Here is a 25,832-nt window from a genome sequence, read left to right on the forward strand (position 1 = left end):
TTCCTTGAGATGGAGTCCTGCCCTGTCACCCATGCTGAAGTATAATGGCGCAATCTCAGTTCACTGCAACCTCTGCCTTCCGGGTTCAAACAATTCTCCTGCCTCAGCCTCCCAAGTAGCTAGGATTACAGGTGCCCACCACCACACCCAGCTAATTTTTTTTGTATTTTTAGTAGAGACAGAGTCTCGCTCTTTTGCTTAGCCTGGAGTGCAGTGGCTTGAGCTCAGCTCGCTTACACCTCTGCTTTCTGGGTTCAAGCAATTCTCATGCCTCAGCCTCTTGAGTATTACAGGTGCCAGCCAGCTAGTTTTTGTATTTTTTATACTGATAGGGTTTCACCATGTTGGCCAGGCTGGTCTCAAACTCTTGACTTCAAATGTTCTGCCTGCCTTGGCCTCCCAAAGTGCTGGGATTACAGGCATGAGCTACTGGGCCTAGCCTTCTTTGTCTCTTTTTAGAGTTTTTGACTTGCAATCTGTTTTATCTGCTGTCAGTATGACTACTATTGTCAACTTTTGTTGTTTTTTGTATGGAATGACTTTTTCTATACTGTCACTTTCATTGTTTATGTGTTTTTACAAGTGAAGTGTTTTTCTTGTAGGCATCATACAGTTGGCTTATTTTTTAAAATTCATTCAGCCGTTTATTATCTTTTCCAGGGAAAATAAATTCATTTACCTTTAAAGTTATTATTCATGAGTGAAGACATATTCCTATCATTTCGTTAATTGTTTTCTGGTTGTTTCACATATCCTTTGTTCCTTCTTTCCCTTTTATTGTTTATCACTGTGGTTTGGTGGTTTTCTGTTAACAGTAGCATTTGAGTCCTTTCCTTCTCCTTTGTGTGTCTGCTCTACCAGTGAGTTTTATACATTTGTGTGCTTTTATGATGGTACATACTGTTCATTTCCTTCCAGATGTAGAATTTCCTTGAGCATTTCTCATAAGGCTTGTCTAGTGGTGATGAATTCCTTCTGTTTGTGCCTGGGAAAGACTTAATTTCTCCTTTGTTTTTGAAGGATAACTTTGTTGGTAGAATATTCTTCACTAGCATATTTTTTCATTCAACACTTAAACATATCATTCCATTCTCTCTTGCCTGTAAGGTTTCTGCTGTGAAATCTGCTGTTTGTCTGATGGGGATACCTTTATATATGACTTGACACTTTTCTCTTACTGTTTTTAGAATTCCGTTTGTCTTTAACTTTCAACAGTTTGACTATAATGTTCCTTGGAATTCTGTTTGTTTTTCACTTTTAAGAGTTTGACTGTAATGTTCCTTGAAAAAAACATTTTTGAGTGAAATTTATTTGGCATTCTTGGAGCTTCTTGTATCTGGATGTCTAAATCTCTTGCAAGATTTGGGAAGTATTCAGATATTCTTTAGTTACATAGGCTTTCCATGTCTCTGCTCATTTCTTCACCATCTGGAACACCCCAAATTCCAACATTTGTTTGCTTTCTGATGTCTCAGATATCACATAAGCTTACTTTATGTTTTTATGATTTTTAAAAAATATTTTAACTGGGTATTTCAAATAATATCTTTTCAAGCTTAGAAAATTTTTTCTCTCTGCCTGATCTCATCTGTTTTCGAAGCCCTCGATTGTATTTTTGTTTCATTCATTGAATTCTCCAGATCCAGGATTTTTGTTTGGAAATTTTTAAAGATATCTTTCTCTTGTTTAATTTCTCATTCAGATCATGAATTACTTTTCTGATATTTTGTGTTGTTTATTTCTGTTCTGTTATATCTCACTGAGCTTTTTACAGTGCCTCTGATGTAGCAGTTGCTTCTTCCAATTTTATGGATTGGCTTTTGCAGGAAAAGATTACTTTTTTCTATAGATGAATTTATAATGTTGTTTGGGTAGGTCACTTTGGCTTTGATTTTAGTTGGGCACAGCAACATAGTGTCTGAATGATTTTTTTCAACTGTAATCAGCATCAGTTGTGTCTCTGATCTCTTCAGTGGCTCAGTTAGCACTTGTCAGTAGAGGTTGCAGTGAAGCTTTTCTGGGGACAGAGTCACCAAGTGGGCTGGTCTTCAGATATAGTGGTGGCATCAGTCAGTTGGATATGCCACACCTTGGGCCTCCAGACAGCCTACTTGTGTACTGGCAGTGGTGGCAGTGGGCTGGGAGGGCAGGCTGGTCCTTGGGCCCCTGGGTGGTGTGTGGCATCATTCATGGCAATAGTAGTATCAAGCCAAAAACTCTGGTTCCTAGTTGGCGTACGCAGGCACCAGTGGTGGTGGTGGCACGGTGAGCAAGCCAGTGCTCAGGCCTCCAGGTGACTCATATGGGGAGATGCCAGCAGTGGTGATAGCTGCAAGCTGAGTGGGCCCATCCTCAGTCCTCTGGGAGTTGTGTGTGGGCCCTGGTGGTAGCAGACAGGGAAGACCATCCCCCAGTGCCCTAAAGTATGGGAGCACTGACAGGCTGAGCAGGCCCATCTTCAGGGCCCTGAAAGGTATGCATAGGCATTAATAGCGGTATATGGGGCAGATCAGTCCCCAGGTCACCAGATGAAGCATGCAGGCACTGTCAGTGGTAGCATTAGGCAGAGAAGGCCTGTCTTCAGGTTCCCAGTAGCGTATGTGGGTACAGGCTGTGGGAGCTCAGACACATTGGTCCCCAGGTCCCATATAGCATACTTGGGTGCCAGCAGAGGTGGTGGTGGGCATAACTGACCCCTTCCCCAGCCCCAGATGGTATGCACAGGCATCAGTGATGGATGAGGCAGGCATGTTGACAGGCCCTGCAATGATATACAGTTTCCAGTGACAACAGTATGGTAGGCTGATCCCTGGGCTTCCAGACGTACATGCATGTGCTGGTGGGAACAGCAGCAGGAGGGCAGACCTCAAGTCCCCTGATGTGCATGGGCACCAGCTGTCACAGGTGAGGCTGTTTGATCCCCAGGCCCTGGATGGTATGCTTGGGTGTTGACATTGGTTGCAGCAGTAAGCAGGGTAGACCTGTCCTCAAGCCCAGGTCAGCACCCAGGTGGATCAGTTCCCAGGCCACCTGAAGATGTGTTTCACGTGTGGTGGCTTTGCTGCTGCAGGGAACAGCATTGCTGTTAGTGCCAATGGCCCCAGGCAGGTGACTCTCAGGCTCTGTGGAGCGTTGCTTCAGCTCCTTTTATTCTGGAGCAGCCTCCTCAGTGTGTTGTACTGCCCATGCCCCAGAGCACAGGATGCACTACGGGCATCAGTGCTGGAGACCTGGCTGCATGGCTGGGTCCATCAGCATTGAGATGCTGCAGCCGTGTCAAGATATTTTCTAAGAGTATGTATATTAACACTTCGTGTACTATGCATTCTGTGAACATTTTTGTCATTTTGTCATTGCTGAAATATTTGAAATGAAGAACATTTCCTTTATATAGGCAAAGACTTAGTTTATATCTTTCTAAAGAAATGCTGCCTACCACTCTCATTGCAAGTTATATGAATTATCACCTATATTTTCAATGTCATATATATATATGTCTATATATGCCTATATATATGTCTCTCTATATATATGTCTATATATATGTCCTAGGTTGGAGTGCAGTAGCATGATCTCAACTCAGTGCAACCTCTGTCTCCCAGGCTCAAGCGATCCTGCCTCCTCAGCCTCCCATGTAGCTGGGTCCACAGACGCATGCCACCATACCTGGCTAACTTTTATAGTTTTTCTAGAGATGGGATTTCATCATATTACACAAGCAGGTCTTGAACTCCTTAGTTCAGGGGATTCACCCGTGTTGGCCTCCCAAAGTGCTGGGATTATAGGCATGTGCCACTGCACCCAGCCCCCCATCTAATATTTTATAAACGTATTTTTGGTTTTAATGTTTATATATTGAATGCATCCGAAATTCTTTTCTGCAGTGATGAGCAACCACCTGTTCACTCCAGCTACTGGCTATTCAGCACCCACATCATTTATTAAATAATCCTTCCTTGCCCCAGTGATTGGAAATGCCAGTGCATTTGTATAAATACAAATAATAGAATAAGGTAAAACAACTTCCTAATTCACATGAAGAAACTGGCTTGTATTTAACATAAAAGGCCAATAAAGCTATCAGAAAAGTAAATTATACACCAATTTACTCAATAATGATATAAAAATTCAAAATAAAGTGCAGACAAATTAAACTCAGCATTGTATTGAAATATGAATACACATTTAGCATTTGGCATTTTATTATTTATTTAAGGAATATTTATTGAGTATCATCTCTGTGCCCAATAATATTCTAGGTGCTAAGGATTCCGTAGCAAATAAAACAATCATAGTGCATACATCCTAGAACGAAAAAACAATAAATATGTCGTATATTTCTAGGCACTACAAAAGTGAGGAAGGAGTAAGTGTTTATTTCAAAGTGTCAGGATGTCATAATCTTCCCATATCCATCAATTTAATTCGTGCCATCTAAAGCTTAAAAGAGATATATGTGATTATGTCAATAGTAAACCCAAATCACTTGATCAAACTTAGAAGCGATTTGTAATAAAGCTTGTTGTGAATATTTTCTTTAATCAGCTAAATTAAACATGATAAAGTAAGCTACCATAAATTTGATTAAGTAGCTTACCAAACATGTTACAATAATCAAGCAGTCGATGAAAATGCTCACTAGCGTTGGGTAGCTTTAACCCACAGAAGATCTTTTCTGTAATGTTTCTTCTTCGGTTCTGCTTCTCTGTGTTTATGATTTATGTGTTGATGTCCTCACTGCCATATTCATGGCTCTGAGCTTTCACTCATGATTTCCATTTTATTAACAGGTTTTCTCTGTTTTTACTCTTTTTTTAGCTTTTAATTGAATTTAAAAATTCTTATATTCTCAAATTATGTTTAAATCTGACTGAAACACTTTATTGTGTCCTACTTATGCTCCCTTAAAATTTTCCTCTTCTTCATTTTTTTTCAGACAAGTCTTACTCTGTTGCCCAGGCTCTAGTGAGATGCACAATGTCAGCTCACTGCTACCTCCGCCTCTCAGGCTCAAGCGATCCTCCTGCCTCAGCCTCCTGAGTAGTTGGGATTACAGGTGCACCCCACTACTCCCAATGAATTTTTTGTGTTTTTAGTAGAGACAGGGTTTTTCCATGTTGACCAGGCTGGTCGTGAACTGACCTCAGGTGATCTGCCTGCCTCAGCTTCCCAGAGTGCTGGCATGAGCCACCACTCTTGGCCCTGAATGATTTTCTTTAGATTAAAAAAAAGTTTTTTTGTTTTTTGTTTTTCCCACAAGAAGAACTGACTCTCCTCCAACACTGTTGGAGGGCAGGGGCCACTGGCTGGTGTCTCCCGGTGGTGGCACGATCTGTCCAGCAGTCTTTTGCCCTCACGCACAAACTGTGCCCATAGATGCCATCTGTGAGAATTGTTCTATAATGGTAAGCCTGGCTAAGAGGGAGCATTGTTCACTCTAGCAGTTCCTCCTCCTGCCTCATTGGATGTGTTTCTTTGTTGTGACATACCTGTCAGCAGCTGGATGATGTGGTCTCTCACGGCTGCGCTATTTGCCATCCTCCGTCTTTGTCTCTCCAACACAGCATCCATTTCTCAAAAAGTACAGGAGAGATATACAAATAAGTAACATGAATGGTGTCCTTATGACACAAAAGGTTCGATGTTTCCCTCTGTTGTTATTTAACTTGTTTTTGATGCAGTATTAATTGGACTCTGACATTTTTCAGTCAGTATGTATAACATCTGGATATCCACAGCTTTCACATTTCTGGATTCAATCAATCATCGATTGAAAACATTCAAAAATAAAACCAAAAAATAACACAATCATAAACAGTAATATAAATTTTAAAAGTAATGCAGCGTAACAACTATGTACTCAGCATTTGCATTGTATTAGGTATTCTAAGTAATGTGGAGATGATTTAGAGCATACAGGAGGATGTGCCTAAGTTATATGCCAGTACTACACTGTTTTATATCAGGGACTTGAGCATCTGCAGATTTTGATATCTGCAGGGGTTTCTGGAGCCAATAGCTTCTGGACACTGAGGGATGACCGTGTGTATATAAAACATACATGCCTACACCCGTCGACATATATTTTGCCTAAGTAGGATGGCTGGTTGAGTTTTTAATTCTTCCATTTGTTATTGCTTACACTGGCATGTTAAAAGGCTCACTGTAACATTTATTTTCCAGTTCTATTCATCTTATCTTCTGGTGTATGGTTTATAGGTAAACTTACAAATTACATTTTATTTTCTTCTTTTCCTAATGAGGAAATAACCTAAATATATAGAATGTGAGAAACTATTAAATTGTATTAAGCACTTGCCTTTGCCCAGTTTGTGTTGAGTGGAATGTTTATGATGGCTTGTGCTGTCTGCAGTAAAGAAGACAGGAATAAAAAAGAAGCTTTAAATTCCACTTGCTAAGGAAACAAGGATTTTTGAGCGAAAAAAGTTTAGATTCCAAGTCTAAAGTCATTTAAAATGTTTTAAAGCTAGGCTGCTTTTTTATGGCTCAATATTTCTTTTTGCTCGTAGCCAACAAACCAGTTATATTATCATTTTGTGAATTATTGCTATCAAAAGGTATGTTTCTCTTGCACGTTCCCTGCCCAGACTGGACACTGTGAAGTTGCTGTGGCTGCATTTCTCAGGCTCTGGCTGTTCTGCTCTCACTCGGCCCAGGGAGTGGGGTGGTTTTCCAAATGAACAGCACAATGGATTCAACACCAACAGCAGCAATAAATGTTAAGAGGAATGTATAGGTGGCAGAAGCGCTCACCGTACCTGACTTCTCAGTGAAACCAGTGATGAACCCTTCCAGTACAAAGACTAAGAGAACTAGACCTCTAGCTATCCAGCCCCTCCTAGTTCTCACCCCACTCCAACTCTTCCCCCTCTTTCAGTTGTCCCAGTTGTAACTCAAAAGGTTGGAATATCAAGGTCTTCAAAAAAAAAAACACCACGGTACAGACTAACCAAAGAGGGTGGAGAGAACAGAGTGGGTTACTTAATTCCCGAGGAGTCGTGACACTGGGGAGGCAAGGCCCAAACTGGGCTTAGCCCAAGAAGGGGTTTTCAGCTTCACCCAGGAAAGAATTCAAGGACATGCTGGCAGCAGAAGAAAACAACTTTATTGAAGCAGCAGTGTTATAGTTTCCATGGTATTACAGCTCCGTGATTGCTCCTACAGAGGAGGGCTACCCCATAGGCAGAGAGTAGCAGCTCATGGCAGTTCTACAGTCATATTTATACCTACTTTTAATTGCATGCATATTAAGGGGCAGTTTATGCAGAAGTTTCTAGGAAAGGGGTAGTAACTTCTGGGTCATTGAGCCATTGCCACAGAAACGGGTAGTAACTCCTGGGTGTTGCCATGGCAATGGTAAACTGACATGGCACACTGGTGGGTGTATTTTATGGAAAGCTTAGGCCCCGGACCTAATTGAGGACTAGCTAAAACAGGGATGGGATCAGGGAAGGCCTCCAGGTCTGAAGATAGATATGCTGAGGCCTGAAGGACACGTAGGGGTTTGAAAGGCAAAATGAGTGGACGAAGCAGAGGAGGAAGACAGATCCTGCTGAGCTCAAACCACAAGCAAGGGGCCAATGTGAAGGGGGGGAGTGCAGCCCGCCCTTAAAGGGTCTCCATGGCAGGCCAAGGGAGAGGTGAGCAGGTGGGGAGGCGGCGAGCTGAGGAGTTTGGAAAGTCTATAAGACCTTCCTTAGCCAGTGTGCTTGGTCTGGAAGATAATTAACCTAGACAATGAAATGATTACATGGCTCTTCTACATGATTTGCCATTGTTCATTGGAATAAGTGTTTTGCACATTTAGAAATAAATGTAAAATAAGGCCATCTTCTAGAGACTCCCTAGAAAATGCTAGGAATGCAGTGACCCATCTAGGGATGGTGCGTCATAATAAGTTTTTGAAACTGTGACCTGTCTCCTCAGTTTCTTGCAAATAATTACCAGCTAACAGATGTTTGTTTATATATCCACTCCTGGAGGTCAAATCATGTAATCGAATAATCAGCAGTGGGAGATTACAAAGGAAATACTCCGTGTTCACAAGATATTTTAACATCTTCTTTATCTGAGCACAAAAGCTGGAAAGCTTTGCCTAAACATGCAACTAGCAAATGCTGTGAGTGCCATTATGTTTTTGAAGCTGACATATTACGAGAGCATATGAAACCTTTACCTTCTAAAGGAGAGAAAGAACAGCTAGAATAATAAATGATATCTTTTACTGTCTGGCTAGGCTGCAAAATTGAAAGGGAAGAGAGATGCTTGATTTATAAACTGAGTAGATGACATGGCATAAGTAACTACTCTTACATTGAGGTGAGACAGAAGTTATAATCTCCAAACATTTGTTGGAATTGGGAGAGAAATGCCAGGGAAGCTAGTACCACACCAGAGCCACCAGTCCATTGAACATCAGACCAAGGGAAAGAAAAGAAAATGGCTGCTGTATTGTATGTAGTCCCTGTCCAGATTCCCCTGGAATGGCCATTCATTCCCAGGAATGAGTCAGAGATCAGAGGGGGCTGCCTCGTCTGGCCATCAGGGTCCTCCTGCTCACTGTCAGGGAGCCCCTGCAGCATGGAGTAATTGCAGCTTTGGCAACTGTCACTTAGTTCTAGAACGTTTGGAGTCAGGGACCCTTCATCAATGCTAACAGCAAGATAATTATGCACAAGTAAAGAAATACCAACAAACATAGAGGAAGCATTTAAAAAAAAAAAAAAAAAAAAAAAAAAAAAAAAAAAAACTCCCCAATGATAGATTAACCGGGGGACAACACCTAGGGTCAAAGCTTTCTCCAAAATCATAAAGAAAAAGGAAAATCCTTGTTTTGCAATCTGAAAGATTATATGGAAATCAGTCTTGGAAGTGCCTATAGGCACTGCTAAGTTAAAGAATGAAAAAAATTGGCCAGGCCCAGTGGCTCACTCCTGTAATCCCAGCACTTTGGGAGGCCAAGGCAGGTGGATCACCTGATGTCAGGAGTTCAAGACCATCCTGGCCAACATGGCAAAACCCCATGTCTACTAAAAATACAAAAATTAGCTGGGTGTGGTAACGCACACCTACAATCCCAACTACTTGGGAGGCCGAGGCAAGAGAATTGCTTGAACCCAGGGCAGAGTTTGCAGAGAGCCAAGAACACGCCTCTGCATTCCAGCCTGGGCAACAGAATGACGCTTCATCTCAAAAAAAATAAATCAATAAAAATTTAAAAATAAGTAACTGGGGAAACATCAGGCATAGCTGGATCCAGGGTACAAGTGATCTCATTGGAGACTGTCCCTCTCTCATCACTGTTTCCTTCTGAGCCCCAGCTTGGTTCCCATGTATCTCAGGTATCACATGTGGGAGGCTGTTGTATTCTGACTAATGAAACTAGTGCTGCCTGTTTGCCCCTGGGCTAGGAAAGGGCAAAGGAGGTGCCAGCCATCTGAGCTTGTTGGAGCAAGTACCTTGAGCTATGAAAGAGGATATTAGTTTTCACACATTTTATAAGGGTCAGTAATGACTGCACATCTTTTCTTTTCAGGAATCATTTTGAATATCTTAACAATCTCCCTTTTACTCTTAACATTATAAACATCAAATTCTGGCTGTGTGGCATTACCCATGGAATAAACTTCAAGTCCTGGCATATTGAAGAACTTACAATCAGGCAGAGAAGGGGAGGACATGGGTTATATTAGTCAGCTTTTGTTTTAAGATAGACTTCTTGAAGACATGAACCATAAACTGACAAGCTCCTTCTCAGCAAAGTTTTCACATGGTTTTGCTTTGTGTGGGAGCATATTGATTTTCTTTCTCCTGATAAACTTTGCACATCATCTAGAGGCTTTATTAACATCTTGAAAGAAAACAAACTTGTAATTGGACGTAATGATAGACTCATTAACTTTTTAGGTCTCATTTGTTTGACTAGGTATAACTTAATTGTAAAAATGGCATTGTTAATTTAACAAAGTGTACATTCATTATACAGTCCAACAATTTTCATAGTTATTATGTATCAGAACTGATAAAATGAGTTACTGGGTTTATGTAATACCCAGTAAGTCTAACACTTCAGTATGAAGGCTAAGACACAATAAGTCACAAGATGAACAGGCTTTGGCATGGCTACTTTAAGGGCTTTATTTGTGTACTAGATACATAGTGTTGTGGTTATGGTTTATCTAGCTTTTTTTTTTTTTNTTGAGATGGAGTCTTGCTCTGTTGCCGGGCTGGTGTGTGGTGGCATGATCTTGGCTCACTGCAACCTCTGCCTCCCAGGTTCAAGCGATTCTCCTGCCTCAGCCTCCCAAGTAGCTCGGACTACAGGCATGCGCCACTACACCCAGCTAATTTTTGTATTTTTCATAGAGACCAGGTTTCACCATGTTGGCCAGGATGGTCTTGATCGCTTGACCTTGTGATCCACCCACCTTGGCCTCCAAATGTGCTGGGATTACAGGCGTGTGCCACTGTGCCTGGCCAGTTTGTTTTTATGGGGTTTTTGTTTGTTTTTAAAGACAGAATCATGCTATGTTGCCCATGCTGGTTTCAAATTCCTGGGCTCAAGTGATCCTCCCGCCTCAGCCTCCCAAATAGCTGGGACTATGAGTGTGTTCCACCCTACCTGGCTGGCATGTTTTTACTTACAGAACATGAAACTTTATTATTAAGATTAATAATGAAACCCCTGCATGGATAGGAAGACTTAAAACTAATGATTGTGTCTTAAAAAAGAATCTGTATCTCACTAATGAGAAATCGTTCTAGCCTGCAGAGTTTCTGAGGAGATAGTAACAGGAATATCTATTGCTGTTAGCTACAAACAGGATTTTAGGTCTGTGAGAGACATTTAGATTGATTGGAAGTGACAGGCTGTCTGTCTTAACTAGGTAACTGTGAGAACTTTTGTGATATAGATGTAAGATACTTATTACTACTTCATCTCATAAGCAGCAACCACAGCCCTGTATCCTCAGTTAACATCATCAAAAAGTTGGATGGAGAATCTTTTGACAGGTATAGTTGAGTTTGATCTCAGTACAGAATGTGTATTTGTCTGAGTATTTGTGTATCTTTAATACATATTACAGAACAGTATCTGAATGTGTCTTTTTGTTTTTGTGGAGGCTGATTAGAATGGGTCACCACTAACAAAGGGTGACACTTGGAGAATTTTGATCTCATGCCGGGTCTGCCTCCTGGTGGTGCAGTAGTCATGTGCTGGTGGCTTTCAGTCTCACACCAGCTTTTCCCCTCTGCTCTGTAAGTTGGGGCTGTTTCTGGAGATGGATGGGCCAAGAGAAGGCAGAAGCCAGTGGCATTTCTCCCTCTCTCTGCAGGGGACATCTCTGGCAGTGGTTTCATCCCATTCATTGTCACACTGCCAACCAAACAGCCCAGCTGCAGAGCTGTGGTGACCCCAGCACCTTCTCCCATTGTCCCCTAGCCCCAGATGGCAGCTGCACAATAATGATGCTAGCCTCAAGTGGCTTCCTTTCCCTTTTTAGTCCTTCTAAAAAGCCCTGTAGTGCTTCCACGACTCCATAACTAATCTCATTACATTCTGTCATTTGAACCACCTGGTGTGGGTCCTGTTTTCCTAACTAGACCCCGAGCCATGCAAATAGCTATGCAGTTAAGTGTTATGTAAAAACCACACACCTGCTGCAACCTTGTTAGTGAAAATCGTGTGTCCCTGTTACTTTATCAAGAGAAGGATAGTTTCTTTTTTTTCTATTTGGGAATATTATCTAAGAAGGATTTGGAGACTAGAATGGAATTTAACTCTTTGTGAAGATAGATGCAGTATTTTGTTTGGAAAACATAATTGTTAAACTATAAACATAAAGTTTAGGATATTCAATAAAAGCTATTGGAAGGATCACGGGTAAATAAGTCAGGTCTTACCGCTAATGATATTTCAGGTTGGACCTTATTGTGACTTTGATAAGCAGGGCTTTCAAGCCAGTTGTCATCTATTTTTATAGTAATCTGATCTGTCAAATTATATTTGGGCTTGACTAATTAGGTTCTGATCTTCAATGTTTTTATGCAGTTGGATTCTTGGTGTTGAGCTAATTTTCCGATTTTGCTGGGTTATTTATTCCATACTTGCTGCTCTAGTTCTCCTCTGTGAGAGGCACTGCTCATGAGTCATGGGTGAAGGGACATCCCGAGTGAGCAGGAGTGGCTTCCAGGAATGCCACAGTCCAGTTGACATCTTCATGCTCTTTTTCCCGGGTACCACTTTGATCTGTATGGATCTGATGTGATTTACAGTCAGGCCTCTACAATGGGGAGGAGAGGGCAAATGAGTTGTGATGAAAGGGAAGAATGGAAGGAAACGATCACAGCCTTGTCCAGAGAAATGGTAAAAGTGTGAGTACCCTTCTAAGAGCTTAATGAATACAACTGTTGGGTTTTCCATTTAATAATAAGAAGGTGGAAAACGGGCCAGGCGTGATGGCTGTAGCCTGTGTTTCCAGCACTTTGAAAGGCTAAGGTGGATGGATCACTTGAGGTCGGGAGTTCGAGACCAGCCTGGCCAACATGGTAAAACCCCATCTCTACTAAAACAAAAATTCGCCGGTGTGGAGGCATATAGCTATGATCCCAGCTACTCAGGAGGCTAAGGCATGAGAATTGCTTGAACCCAGGAGGCAGAGGTTGCAGTAAGCTGAGATCATGCCACTGCATTCCAGCCTGAATTAGAGCGAGACCCTGTCTCAGAAAAATAATAAAGTGGAAAACGCTTATGGCATTCAACAGTGTCACAATGTTAAGCCAACCACATTTACTAAGGTCTTATTTTTTTCGAGTATAAGAAGAAATCGTTTCAGATATTATTTGAAAACAAAACAAAACTGGCCATTTGCTGTCACAGATTTTATCTCCCTAGCTAATTATGCTTTCCCAGAAGTGAATATTTGTATCCAAATGAAACGAATATGCCCCTGGGAATTACAGCTCCTGGGTAGGTGGGGGAATGTATGTATTTATATATTAGGACTTGTTATGTATCTTTTTGTAGCTGATTTATGTGTGACCTAGCATTTGTAAGAGGTGGGGTGGGCCTCTCTGAAATTCAGTTTACCCACGGTAAATGATTCTGTGCCAGCCACACTAGAATTAACAGCTGGTCTTCTTGATGAGGAGGACACTCCCCTGCTGCTCCCCAGAGGACTGCTTCCCTAGTGACCTAAAAGCAACTTCCCCGGCCAAGCCCTATACATGCTCAAACAGTGCCACCTTGAGCAGCCTTGCCTTGGGCGTAAGCACAGTCACCCAGCATAGCTCCAGATATTGCTTGGGCCCTGCCGTGCCTCAGTGACCTCACAGTGGTACAGTGGTGTCAGCCTTTTGACCAGCCTTCTTGGACTTTAGCTAGAAGACTTTCCTGGCTTTGACTTCCTCAATTTTTTAAACTGAGTAATTAAGAGAAACAAAACAGAGAATTCATAGACAGTTAATTCCGACGAATCATGCAACTGTCTGTGACATGACCGTCCTATGTGAGCAGGCGATTCTCACCCAAGGTGGAATTTTGGAAAAAGGCCCTTCTAACTTCTATTGTGTGTTGCTTTATTGTCTGCTGGTTTTGAATACAGATTGGAAATGTCAGAAAAGACTTCAACAATCTTAGCTCACTGGTTGTACAGGAGCAGAAATGACCACCAGCTCACTCTGCTAATTAGCCTGAAAGAAAAGGTGTTATTACTGAGAAGCAATGCTCCGTGGGTCTCTCATGTGTTGCTCATCTTTGAGGGAGGCACTAACTTGTTCTGACCCATCTTTTCAAGGAAGTTGTAGAGCAAATGACCTTGGAAGTAGAGAAGATAATGTCTCTCTCCAGATCAAAAGGCAGATTTGCTTATTATCCAGTATGATAAAGATAATGTCTCCCTTCAGGATGAAAAGATGGCTTGCTTAGAACTACTTATTGAAGACTTGAGTTTCCTAAGCTCAGAGTCCTCAGCTGTGATGCAAAACCACTGCACCTGCAGAATCTGACTTAGCCCATCTGGTCCCACCCTGAGAGAGATGTGTGGAGGGGAGCTGGTGTAATAACGATGCTCATGCTTCTTTCTGCGTGTGCTCTGAGTTCTGCATTCCTTTGTCTCTGATCCAGGAGTCTCTTGTCTTCTGTCAGCATTCATGATACCACGGAAAACTAGCTTGCTAACTTGCAAGCTGGGTAAAATCTCAGATTCGTCATAATTCTTGCCAGTTATTCTAGTGCTACACAAAAACGTTTTTTAATAAAAGTTGGTGGAGAAAGCACTGAAATTTACCGATGAGACATACATATTTAATAAGGGCTGGAAATGTGCAGTTTCGTTTTATCACACTATATGAATTACTAGAATTTTTCAACTATCTGTAACTTATACCATTATCTATAAACACCTACCGCCAATAAAAAGGCTTTTATCTGGCTGAATTTTATCTGGTGTTAGAACAATTTGTGATTTGTTAGCTGAATGTCTACTGCAGCTTTCTGTAAGCTAAGAAAAAAACACAAATGCTTTCTATTTATCTGTATATGAACTACCTTCTCAATAGTCCTGCCAACTCAGCTATTCTGGAGGAATTACTTTGTTATGAATGAGGATTTTTTTCTTGTCTGCAAAAAACAGTTGTAGCTAGCTCAGTATATTTCACAAAGGTCAGTCATGTCCTTCAGACTTTTTATTTTGGTGGTCAGACATTGTTTTAAATCTCTTTCTCAATACCCTTGAGCTGGCCATTGAAGGATTTGTCAAATTTCAAAAGATTGAGTAAAAAGAATAGGATCCTGTGTTCAGGAAAGAAAAATAAAATAATCAGCCAGGATGATTTCCATGCTGCTGTGGGGAAGGTCCTGGACTCAGGGACAGGACTCCACAGGCACGCCTGAACCCAGGCCCATCACACACACTGGACATCCCGTGCACCCCAGCCAGACGCCACACATACCTCCGTGGGCTGAGGACTCTAGGTTTGGGGGCCGGCTGATAGCCCGCTGCCCCAGATAGGATAGCTTTAGTTAACTAAGTTATACCACCTGGGATTGGTGAGACTTGTAGTGAAGAAGAGCCTGGGTTCCAAATCCCTGGTTTTGGGATACTTCTCTTACAGGCTCACACCTGTAATCCCAGCACTGTGGGAGGCCAAATCAGGTAGATCACCTGAAGTCAGGAGTTCAAGACCAGCCTGGCCAACATGGTGAAACCCCATCTCTACAAAAATACAAAAATTAGCCTGGCATGATGGCAGATGCCTGTAATCCCACCTACTTGGGAGGCCTTGGAGGCTGAGGTTGCAGTGAGCCCAAATCATGCCAGTGCATTCCCGCCTAGGCGACAGAGTGAGACTGTGTCTCAAGAAAAAAGTGACACACTCCAGATTTTTGAGAGTCACATATTTTACCTACGATGTTGTGTTGTTTTCAGACCTCATAAGCGACCTGCTACAGCAGGGGTCTTGTGAGACAGTAACTAGAGTCTACTCGCTTTGCCTCTGATGCTGGTCGAAGCTCAAGGTTTCTCACAGTGTGGTGCCCAGAGCAGGAGGAATGACATCACATGGAAAGTTGTTGGAAATGCACATCTTAATGCCATCCCAGAATTTCCAAAATCCCGGGGTGGGTCTGGCGATCTCTGGTTTAACAAGCCCTTGCCCTCTTGCACCCACGTGATTCTGATGCACACTACAGTTTCAGACCAAGGGGTGCTGCTCAGGGTCCCACATGTCAGAGGAGAATGAGGTTAGTTAAATTATAAATAGGAAAAGAAGAAATTAAATGTTGCCGTGAAATGTATAAGGGGATAACATACAGCATTTATTATAGAAGTGATAAATAGCATTGATTGCATCCATTGTTTATCATTTAAGAAGTATATGTCATGCCTATCCTATGTCAGTCACTGTTAGGGTATAAATACGAATAAAGCATTTTACAAATGTCTCATCATGGACCACTGTGGCCTGCAGGGAAAATCTAGTTTGTCGTATATTTTTGTAAATAAGGTTTTGTTAGAACACAGCCATACCCATTCATTTGCATATTGCTTATGGCTGCTTTTAGGCTACAAGACCAAGTTGAGAAGTGTGACAATGACCATATAACCTATAAAACCAAAAGCACTTAATATCTTGCACTGTACATCAAAGTTTGTCAATACCAGGTAAAGTGTTTTAAGGGAAAATCCTTTCCACATTTCAGGCAGTTGAACACAAATAGGAGCAAGTTTGGTATGCAGAGGTTATTCTGTCATCCAGTAATATATTTGTATATTCTTTTTTCAGTAGTAGAAAATTTAGCTTCACAGATGTTAGTATCATGGAAGGCATACAGACTATGTAACAAGAAGCAGAGCAATTACTGACCAAACGCTTCGGTGTATGAATGAACCGAAGGAGGATGAGAATAAATATAGAAGTTAGAAAAGGAAAAATGAGGAATAAAAAAAAGATGTTCCTGGGAAGGGAGAATATTATCAAAAGACTGTGACCAATGTGAAAAGCTAAAATGAGGGAATGTGTGGCAGGACCTGGCTGGGGAAAGGAGCTAAGAAGCAGCAGGATACTGGATGGGAACATTCCAGCTGCCTGGCACAGAGGGTGGGCAGCAGAGTCTTCCTGGGAATGCTGGGGTGTTGATACCAGGCAGAAAAGGGGCAGACTCCAGATGGGGCTGAGAGAGCCATGCTCTGCTGCACTTCTTTTTGTTGAGACAGAGTCTGGCTCTGTCACCCAGGCTGGAGTGCAGTGGGTGATCTCGGCTCACTGCAACCTCAAGTGGTTTGCCTACCTCAGCCTCCCTAGTAGCTGGGATTATAGTCGTTATAGTCGTGTGCCACCACACCCAGCTAATTTTTGTATTTTTAGTAGAGACAGAGTTTCACCATGTTGGTCAGGCTGGTCTCGAACTCCTGACCTCAAGCGATCCACCCATCTCGGCCTCCCAAAGTGCTGGGATTGCAGGCGTGAGCCACCATGCCAAGCCTCTCTTGCACTTCTCTGTCTACCAGGAGTCCACGTGTACTTGTGTGGCTGTTTACAGTAGGGCTCTCTCCATTCCTTACTGCACTACATGACTGACCACGTAGTGATGCTGGAGAAAACGCAGTGGATTTCCCTGCGGGGAGTTCGAGTTACCGCTTGGCATCACCTCTCACTGACCGTGGGCACATCATTTCATGGCTTCGTGTCTCGCTTTCCTCCTTAGTGAGAGGCTTCCCCCTACCTCCATGTTTTGTGATTCTTCCAGACTCATTATCAAGGGGGCATCACTGAAGGAAGGTCACAGCGTATCCCCAGGTCCCTTGCTTAAAGAGCGGAAGAAGGAATAACTAGCAGAGACTCGGGCCCTTCTGAAAGGGAATCCTTGACCACTGTGGCACAGGGCATCCTTTCCTGGGAAAGGTTTCAGGCTGATTTATTTCCAACTCACACCTCATAACCGATTTCTTCTCTTGCCCAAAGAGATTGTTTACTGTCAAAACGTTTAGAGGAGAAATGAGCAGCTGGGCTTCACGTGTGTGATCGTATTTATCTTTCTTCCAGGAATTTTTCTTTAAATGTGGAGCACACCCAACCTCCGACCAGGAAACATCAGTAGCTTTGCACCTGATCGCAACAAACAGTCGTAACATCACTTGCATTACGTGCACAGATGTCAGGTAAGGATCTAAGAATAGCGTCACTCCTCCGCTCCTTACTTTCCCTGTACCGTTCTGCCACACAAGCCTTCCTCCGCGAACTCTCTTTCCTGGGGAGTGTCTGCTTTCTTTTGATGTTTCTGCCCAATTTGGGTATGTTTTCATGTGATTAAATTATTTAAAATGCCAATGACTTAATTTAGGTACATCGGGTCCTAAGATGTGAGATGGCCTATCCATAGTGTAATCATAGTTGATATTAAAATGTAAGCTCACATATTTGAGTATAAAATGTAAACTCATCCATTAAGTTCCAAAATAAAATTAAAATATGATGCTACCATTAGGAATGTTAACATAAGGCATGCACCACCATGCCCAGCTAATGTTCTGTAATTTTAATAGGCACGGGGTTTCCCCATGTTGGCTAGGCTGGTCTTGAACTTCTGACATCAGGTGATCCGCCCGCCTCAGCCCAAAGTGCTGGGATTATAGGTGTGAGTCACTGTGCCCAGCCAGGAATGGAAAAACAATTTACGAACACCATAATATATAGCCCATACATTTTATTTTTAAAATGTCTTTTCCATACATTTCAGTTCTCCATATTTGCCTGTATTTATGCTGAGGCTTCGCACACATTCATACGCTCAAAATGAAAGCATGTAGCTAGTTTTGGACCTTGTTATTTCTAATCTCAGTGAATACAAGAAAAGCAAAAGTGGAGATGGTCTGTTAGGAAAAAAAACAGAAAATGACTCGATGTGAATTGCAGTGTAGCAACCAAGGACCAAGTGGAGGAAACTGAGTCTATCCGCTCTGCAGAGCGGGCGATTCAGAGTAGAATTCCTTACTCTGCGCTTTGCAAATGGACAGAGGAAAAGAAATTAGTTTCATTTATGTTCTTTGAGGTTGGCTAAGAAGCTGAAATTGCAATAGTGAGAACTTTTTAATGAAGTGCCAAAATGAATTAATAAACTCAATAGTCATATACCCTAACCATTTTACGTGTTGTCTCTCTTTGGCCTTTGGAACTGTATTAGATGGTCTTTTAAAGTTGCGTTAAACTCTGTGATTTCATGATAAACAAATATGCACACTCCTATCAGGCTGTGTCTATTCTCTAATAAGTTAAAATTAAAATATTGATTAATAGAAGCCCAAAAACTTTAACAACATCTGTTGAACAAACCTGTTTCCAAGAAGGAATGAAAATGAGACAAGATTTTCTCTTTGCTGCGTGTTTAGTCACTGCTATGGCAGGAAACCACAATATTGCCTTTAAAAGGCAGCGTTTCAGCCTCTCTTGGCAAGGTGAGTGACTGCGCATGGCTGATGCTTTCAACATGCAGGAAGAACAGCTAAGATGAGGATTTTGGTGTTTCAGGAAAGGAATCAGAACGTGCTAAAAGTGAGGGCTTGACTGCTCTGAAAGCAGTAGGTAATTGAAGTCACTTTTCAGTTTTTCACAAGAAAAATTCAGAATACTTTTCTGTAAGTCAGAAAGCATCTTGTCAGCCAGTATTTTAAACTTTCCATTAAGGTTGGTAAAGATGACATTAAGATATGTGGTAATGTTGGTGTTATCTTACTAAGAGCATGGCGCTCCCCGTTTCCCGCTGTTACGTTCATGTTAGTAACTGGCAATATCTTTTGAAGAAAATGAGCCACCTCTCAGATACACAGGGGGATAATTGCTGGAAAAATACTATTGTCGCAATAAATTTTTTCATATGATTACTTTTGGGAGAATTTATAAATAGAAGCGACTATATCAGATGCATCTTAAGGGTGTGTGTATGTAACCGACTACTTGATTGAATAAGGCCCCTTCTCGTGTAAGGCAGTAGAGGAGTGTCCCATGTGTAGGAAAGAGACAAACTCCTTCCGACTTTGAGGTTACCATGTGTAAGGACATGATGAGCACCTGCACAGACACTCCGTGCAGTTTGGTGATCATTTGGGGGTTTTTCCTGAAAATGCTTTCTTTTTAAATTTAGAAATCATTCACAATAAACTATAAAATGTGTTAGACGTTATTTTTACCCTAATGCTTAGTAAAATGTTTTTTCCCCAATATCTTGATTATGCCTACATATTTGTGGTATGTGTGTATGCTATATAATTATAGTGTATGTATAGTTTTGTATCTTGTTTTTTCCATTTAGCATGACATAATGATAAATGTTTTCCTCTGCACTTCTCTTTAAAATGGCGCACTCAGCCGGGCACAGTGGCTCTCACTTGTAACCCCAGCACTTTGGGAGGCCGAGGTAGGCAGATCACTTGAGCTCAGGAGTTTGAGACCAGCCTGGGAAACATGGCCAGACCCTCTCTCTACAAAAAATATAAAAATTAGCCAGGCATGGTGGCATGCACCTGTAGTCCCAGCTGCATAGGGGGCTGAGGCAAAAGGATGGCTCGAGCCTGGGAGGTCAAGGCTGCATGAGCTGTTTGTGCCACTGCACTCCAGCCTGGGTGACAAAGTGAGCCCTTGTCTCAAAAAAATGAAAATAATAATAAATTTTCTTTGCCATGAAAACAGTGTTTTAAAAATAGGTACCTGGAATTCTGTCATGTGGGAATATGCCGTTGTACGAACTTTTTCTTTAGTACAGCTAAAAACGGGGTCCTTTTCACACAACCATGATAAATTAGGCCCGCAGACTCTTTTGAGGTGAGAAAAATGTAACTTATTGGGCAAAAAGGAAAAGAAAAAGGGTAACAGGTACTCTCAGCAAAGCACGAATCCCAGGTACTACCCGATCAGGAGAAGCCAGGCTCCTCCCTGCCGCAAGCAGCATGAACTTCCCAAGGCTCCATCCCTTTCTCCCAGTGCACGGGCCAGTTAGTTTCTCCGGATACCCCTTTATATTTGGCTGTCTCAGTTCTGCTTAACCATTTTCCCACTGTTGAGCATTTAGATTACTTACAGTTTTTTAAAAAACAAGACTGAAAATCATATTATTTTAAAGACATCATGGACTGCATGCCTTGACTCTTAAGAACACAGCTGTGACAATGGTCGTATAGGTCCGTGGTAATGGACATTTTTGAGGTTCTTAATGGGTATCATCACGTTCCTTTCCAGCAACACTGCTCCAGTTCTGATCTGGCTTCCCATGTTTGAGAGGGCTCCCTCCCATCTCTCTTTCAGCATTGCGTATGCTCATCATTTTTGTCTTTGCCTGTTTGATAAAGGAGATTTTTTAAATTATTTTAAGTTATTATATATGAATTCAAGAATTTCTCATTGGCTTATTTGCATCTTTTATTGTGAGAGAACAATGCAAAACTTTCTCAGTACAAAAGCTATGCAAAAAGTCTATAAAACAGATCTGGTCTCAGCAATTGCTTTCTCATTCACTATTCATAACATCAAGGGTGTCCTTTATAAATACAGTATATTGGCTTTTGAGTTTATGTTTGAATATGTTGCTTTGGTCTTTATTTAAAAGTATCATATTTTCCTGGAGGTGAATCAAATTCATAATGAATTACAGACTTAAAAATAAAAGGGTTTTTAAAATCTATTATTTTATAATTGTTTTTCTTATTTATATGTATGTGTATTAATCATACACCATTAATCAAATTAGACATTAACCACATAATAGATGAAAATCATAGGATAGTATTAATTTATCTGTAAATATATTTTTGTGTACTTATAATGGGAAATAAAAATAATATTCTAAGCCTCCAACTGCCTGAATAAACTCCTTCCTGGTCAAGGGGACCATGGAGACACCTTGGAAGCTGAGTCCCAGCCATGATGGGGTAGGATGTCAGACAGGCCTGTTATGCCCCCTCCCTCTCTAACCACCTCTAGACTTTCTTCCCTAAGGGCTAAACAGAAACCAGGCTTTCCAAAAGACTCCACACTGAGGCTGGGCGTGACTCATGCCAGTAATCCCTGCACTTTGGGAGGCCAAGGTGGGTAGATCACTTGAGGCCAGGAGTGTGAGGCCAGCCATGGCCAACATGGGCAAATCCCATCTCTACTAATAATAACAATAAAATAAAAAAAAAAAAATAGGCCGGGCGTGGTGGCTCATGCCTGTAATCCCAGCACTTTGGGAGGCTGAGGCAGGCAGACCAAGAGGTTAGGAGTTAGAGACAAGCCTGGCCCAATATGGTGAAACCCTGTCTCTACTAAGAATAAAAAATTTAGCTGGGCATGGTGGTGTGCAGCTGTAGTCCCAGCTACTCAGGAGGCCGAGGCAGGAGAATCACTTGAACCCAGGAGGTGGAGGTTGCAGTGAGCCAAGATTGCACCACTGCAGTCCAACCTGGGTGACAGAGCAAGACTCCATCTAAAAAAAAAAAAAAAAAAAAAAAAAAAATTCTGGGCATGGTGGTGCACGCCTGTATTCCCAGCTACTCATGAGGCTGAGGCAGGAGAATTGCTTGATTCTCGGAGGCAGAAGTTGTGTTGAGACAGGATCATGCCACTGCACTCCAGCCTGGGTGGCAGAGTGAAACTGTGTCTCAAAAGAAAAACCCACATTATCCACACTGACAATGTCGATTACTGGCTTGTATCTTCTTGGATACAGAACAAAGACAAGATGAGATAAATCAGTCCTCACCCTCCCTCAGACAGATGCCTGCTCTATTCCGATTTTCTTTAAATGTTCACCTTATCTTATGTAAAATGTCAGTTTACTGGGCACTGACTAAAGGCTCACAAGTGTATCACCATCACAAGTGTGGCTCACTGCCTCCCCTTTTTAAGGAAAATGCATAAATGCTAAATCTCCTCAGAACCTCTTTGGGGAAAAAACAGCCACAGATGTGTCTGTGACTTGCATTTTTCCCAGGCATGCTCTCAAGCTGCAGTAACAGACCCTGATGACTGAGGCTTCTGCCTCAGTCACTCATTTCGGTTGTCAGCACTAATGAAAGTAAGAATTTTGTGTTTTTGTGCTTTACATATATGCTTCTGTATATTTTTCATTTACTTTTTTATAATAATAATTCAAAGTGCCCTAATGCCATAAAACTAACTTTTTTACCTTAAGAGAATAGCACAATTTCTTTGGCCTTTGGTTTCTCTATAAAATCCAGAAATTTAAGCAGGTCATCTACAAGGCTCTGACTGGTTCTGAGGACTGCAGAAGGGAGGAATAGGAGTTCTTCACAGCTTATAAATTGATTGAGATAGTTGCAAAAATACTTGTATTCAGTCCTATCTATTGACAAATGCAGAAATCAAAGCTGAGGCCTGCAATGATGCTGCCTATCAGATCACATATATGTGGTTGTAATATGTAGGCAGATGTATAAGAGATATGTGTGACCATGGACAGATTGGAGGCTTACAATTTAATTCAGGTACATAATTGGTGTCCTTTCAGTTTATATTTCACATAAAATATTTTACTTTTCCTTAGGCAGGTACCGTGGCTCACGCCTGTAATCCTAGCATTTTGGGAGGCCAAGACAGGCAGATCATAAGGTCAGGAGTTTGAGTCCAGCCTGACCAACATAGTGAAACCCCATCTCTACTAAAACTACAAAAATCAGCCAGGCATGGTGATGCATGCCTGTAGTTCCAGCTAAGGAACTGGGACTGAGAGGCTGAGGCAGGAGAATTGCTTGAACCTGAGTGGCGGAGGTTGTGGTGAGCCAATATCACGCCACTGCACTCCAGCCTGGGCAAAGTAGCAAGACTCCATCTCAAAAAAAAAAAAAATATTTTTAACTCTTCCTTAAAGAAAAAAGTGAACTATTTGAGAAGCAGAATGTCCTGAGGTTTTTTGTGAAGCCGCAGGTTCCCTTCTGGCATCAAACCTTGTATTTTGCTCTCCTAACAACAAGTGACTTGTTCTTCACCTTTCAGGATTGTGAGTTGACAGTTTGAGGTTTATGAATATAAGCATAATGAGCTGAACAAAAAGCAAGAACTTGAGTTGAGCCCAGTAAGCCTAGCACTTGAAGGCAGAATCGCTGCATTGTTTATTATTTCCAATAGAAGTTACAACAGAAGTGTTACATGTGAGTTTTTGGTGACGAAAAAGAAGAGCAGTCAAACATAAATTTAATTTTCTCAGCAAGGCAACTTTACTTTCTGCAGAAAGGGTGCTCCCGTTAGCCATCTTGCCCCCAGAGGACTCTGAACAAAGGAGGCAGGAACATTTATATCTAACACGTCTGCCCTGCTGCTGTGTCCTGATTCCATTGGCTGGAACTGGACTTCACAGTCTAGGCTGCACCCAGTTGGCTAACAACTTAAAACTTTTCTAAAGAGATAAAGGCAGAGGAGAACAAAGAAAAAGAGGAGGTAACTTGAAGAATGCTTAGAGAAGCAATAACATTTCCAAATAAGGAAAGGGAATAATCTGTGATCTAAGACTTGCCTGGGCTTGTCCAGGCATGTCAGGGCAAATATCTAGGCTAAAGTGTACGAACTAAGAAAACTGGGCACACTTATTTATTATGACTAACAGCTACTTCTTAGCAAAATTAACATTTGAAGAAACCATTATTTATTTGTAATGAACCAAGACGAAAGCTTTGAAGAGGAACCTTTTATTCATTATTATTTCCTACAAGAAGGTTGAGAACATTCCTGGTTGGCATGGGTAAGCCAAAGGGATACCAGAATTCTTTCCCTAACCAGCGTGTGTGTCTTGGGGCTCACCCTTTTGCAGTGTCTCACAAACGAAAATGATATTTCTACTCCTTCAATCTCCCTTTACAGTGCTATTCTTCTAAAATTTTTAAAATGTAAAATTTGAAGGCACACAAAATAGAAAAATCCTTATCATGATGCTGAGGACTAAACTCTTGATTTTTTTATTGTATCCAAATTCCTGTCTAAGGGGCCCGGGGAGTCATGCCTTACAAATCATAAATTCTCCTGAGATAGGCTTTATTTAACCTTATTTATTGTGACTTACTTTCCAAACTGACTTTGGATAATATTATGAGACAAGGAAGAAAAACAAAATATTTTACCCCTAAGCATGTTTCTTTGCCTTATCTTGAAATGGCCCTGCAAAGCTGTCCTTTGTGGGGGAATATTTGCACCTGTAAAGAATCTCTATTAACATGGCTAGATCTTTTTCTTCCAGGCCTTCCCAATCCTAAAGGGATTAAGAGTCTAACACCTCTAAAAGATCTGAATAGGAAATACTTGTCATCTATTGTCTCTGAGGGCAGCCATTATGAGACTTCAAAATAACCTTGGTCTCCACAGTCTTTTATCTTTTTTTTTTTTTTTTTCTTTTTTTCTTTTTTAAAAATATGGAACGCTTCACGAATTTGCGTGTCATCCTTGCGCAGGGGCTATGCTAATCTTCTCTGTATCGTTCCAATTTTAGTATATGTGCTGCCGAAGCGAGCACCACAGTCTTTTATCTTAACCTGAACATTCCCTTTCTCTTCACCCATCTTTACATAAACTCAACCAATTGTCAACCAGAAAATGTTTAAATTTACCTATATCCTGGAAGCCCCCAGCTTTGAGTGGTCCCACCTTTCTGAACCAAACTAATGTATTTATTCTTTTTTTTTTTTTTTTTTTTGAGGCAGAGTCTCCATCTGTGGCCGGTTACCAGGCTGGAGTGCAGTGGTGAGATCTCGGCTCACTGCAACCTCTGCCTCCCGGGTTCAAGCAATTATCCTGCCTCAGCCTCCCAAGTAGCTGGGACTACAGGCACGTGTCACCACACCCAGCTAATTTTTGTATCTTTTAGTAGAGGCAGGGTTTCACCATGTTGGCCACGATGGTCTCCATCTCTTGGCCTCGTGATCTGCCCACCTCGGCCTCCCAAAGTGCTGAGATTACAGGCGTGAGCCACCGTGCCCGGCCTATTTCTTAAATGTATTTAATTGACCATCCTTCGCTAACATGTATAAAACCAAGCTGCGCCCCAACCGCCTTGGGTGTATGTTCTCAGGACCTCCCAAGGACTGTGTCATGGACCATGGTCACTCATATTTGGCTCAGAATAAATCTCTTTAAATATTTTACGGAGTTTGACCCTTTTCATCGATAGATGCATGTAATGCATCCCTATACTTCCTCTTACCTTTAATCATTATTCCTTAGTTTCCAAAGCTGAAGCAGACTGAAAAATACCCATGTTTGCTTAGTCAGAATTTAACCTTCATGACACATGTTTTAAAATCCAGGTCCCTGTCAGGCATTAAATCTAAAAAGCT

The 25,832-nt window shown here is 41.6% G+C and overlaps 1 protein-coding gene and 1 non-coding gene across 3 annotated transcripts in view; one reads left to right on the forward strand and one right to left on the reverse strand.

Moving 5' to 3' along the window:
* PRKN (parkin RBR E3 ubiquitin protein ligase) overlaps positions 1–25,832 on the forward strand; it is a 1,415,352-nt gene that overhangs the window by 772,238 nt on the left and 617,282 nt on the right. For both annotated transcript variants that reach the window (XM_017537276.2, XM_037741740.1), the window contains exon 6: positions 17,566–17,681. In XM_017537276.2, coding sequence (XP_017392765.1) covers positions 17,566–17,681 — 116 coding nt within the window. The remainder of the gene's footprint in view (positions 1–17,565; positions 17,682–25,832) is intronic.
* Positions 24,906–25,012, reverse strand: LOC119472816. Its single transcript, XR_005201995.1, has one exon. It is a non-coding gene; the product is annotated as a U6 spliceosomal RNA (small nuclear RNA).

Source organism: Cebus imitator, unplaced genomic scaffold, assembly GCF_001604975.1.
Source record: "Cebus imitator isolate Cc_AM_T3 unplaced genomic scaffold, Cebus_imitator-1.0 Scaffold6, whole genome shotgun sequence".
NCBI lineage: Eukaryota > Metazoa > Chordata > Mammalia > Primates > Cebidae > Cebus > Cebus imitator.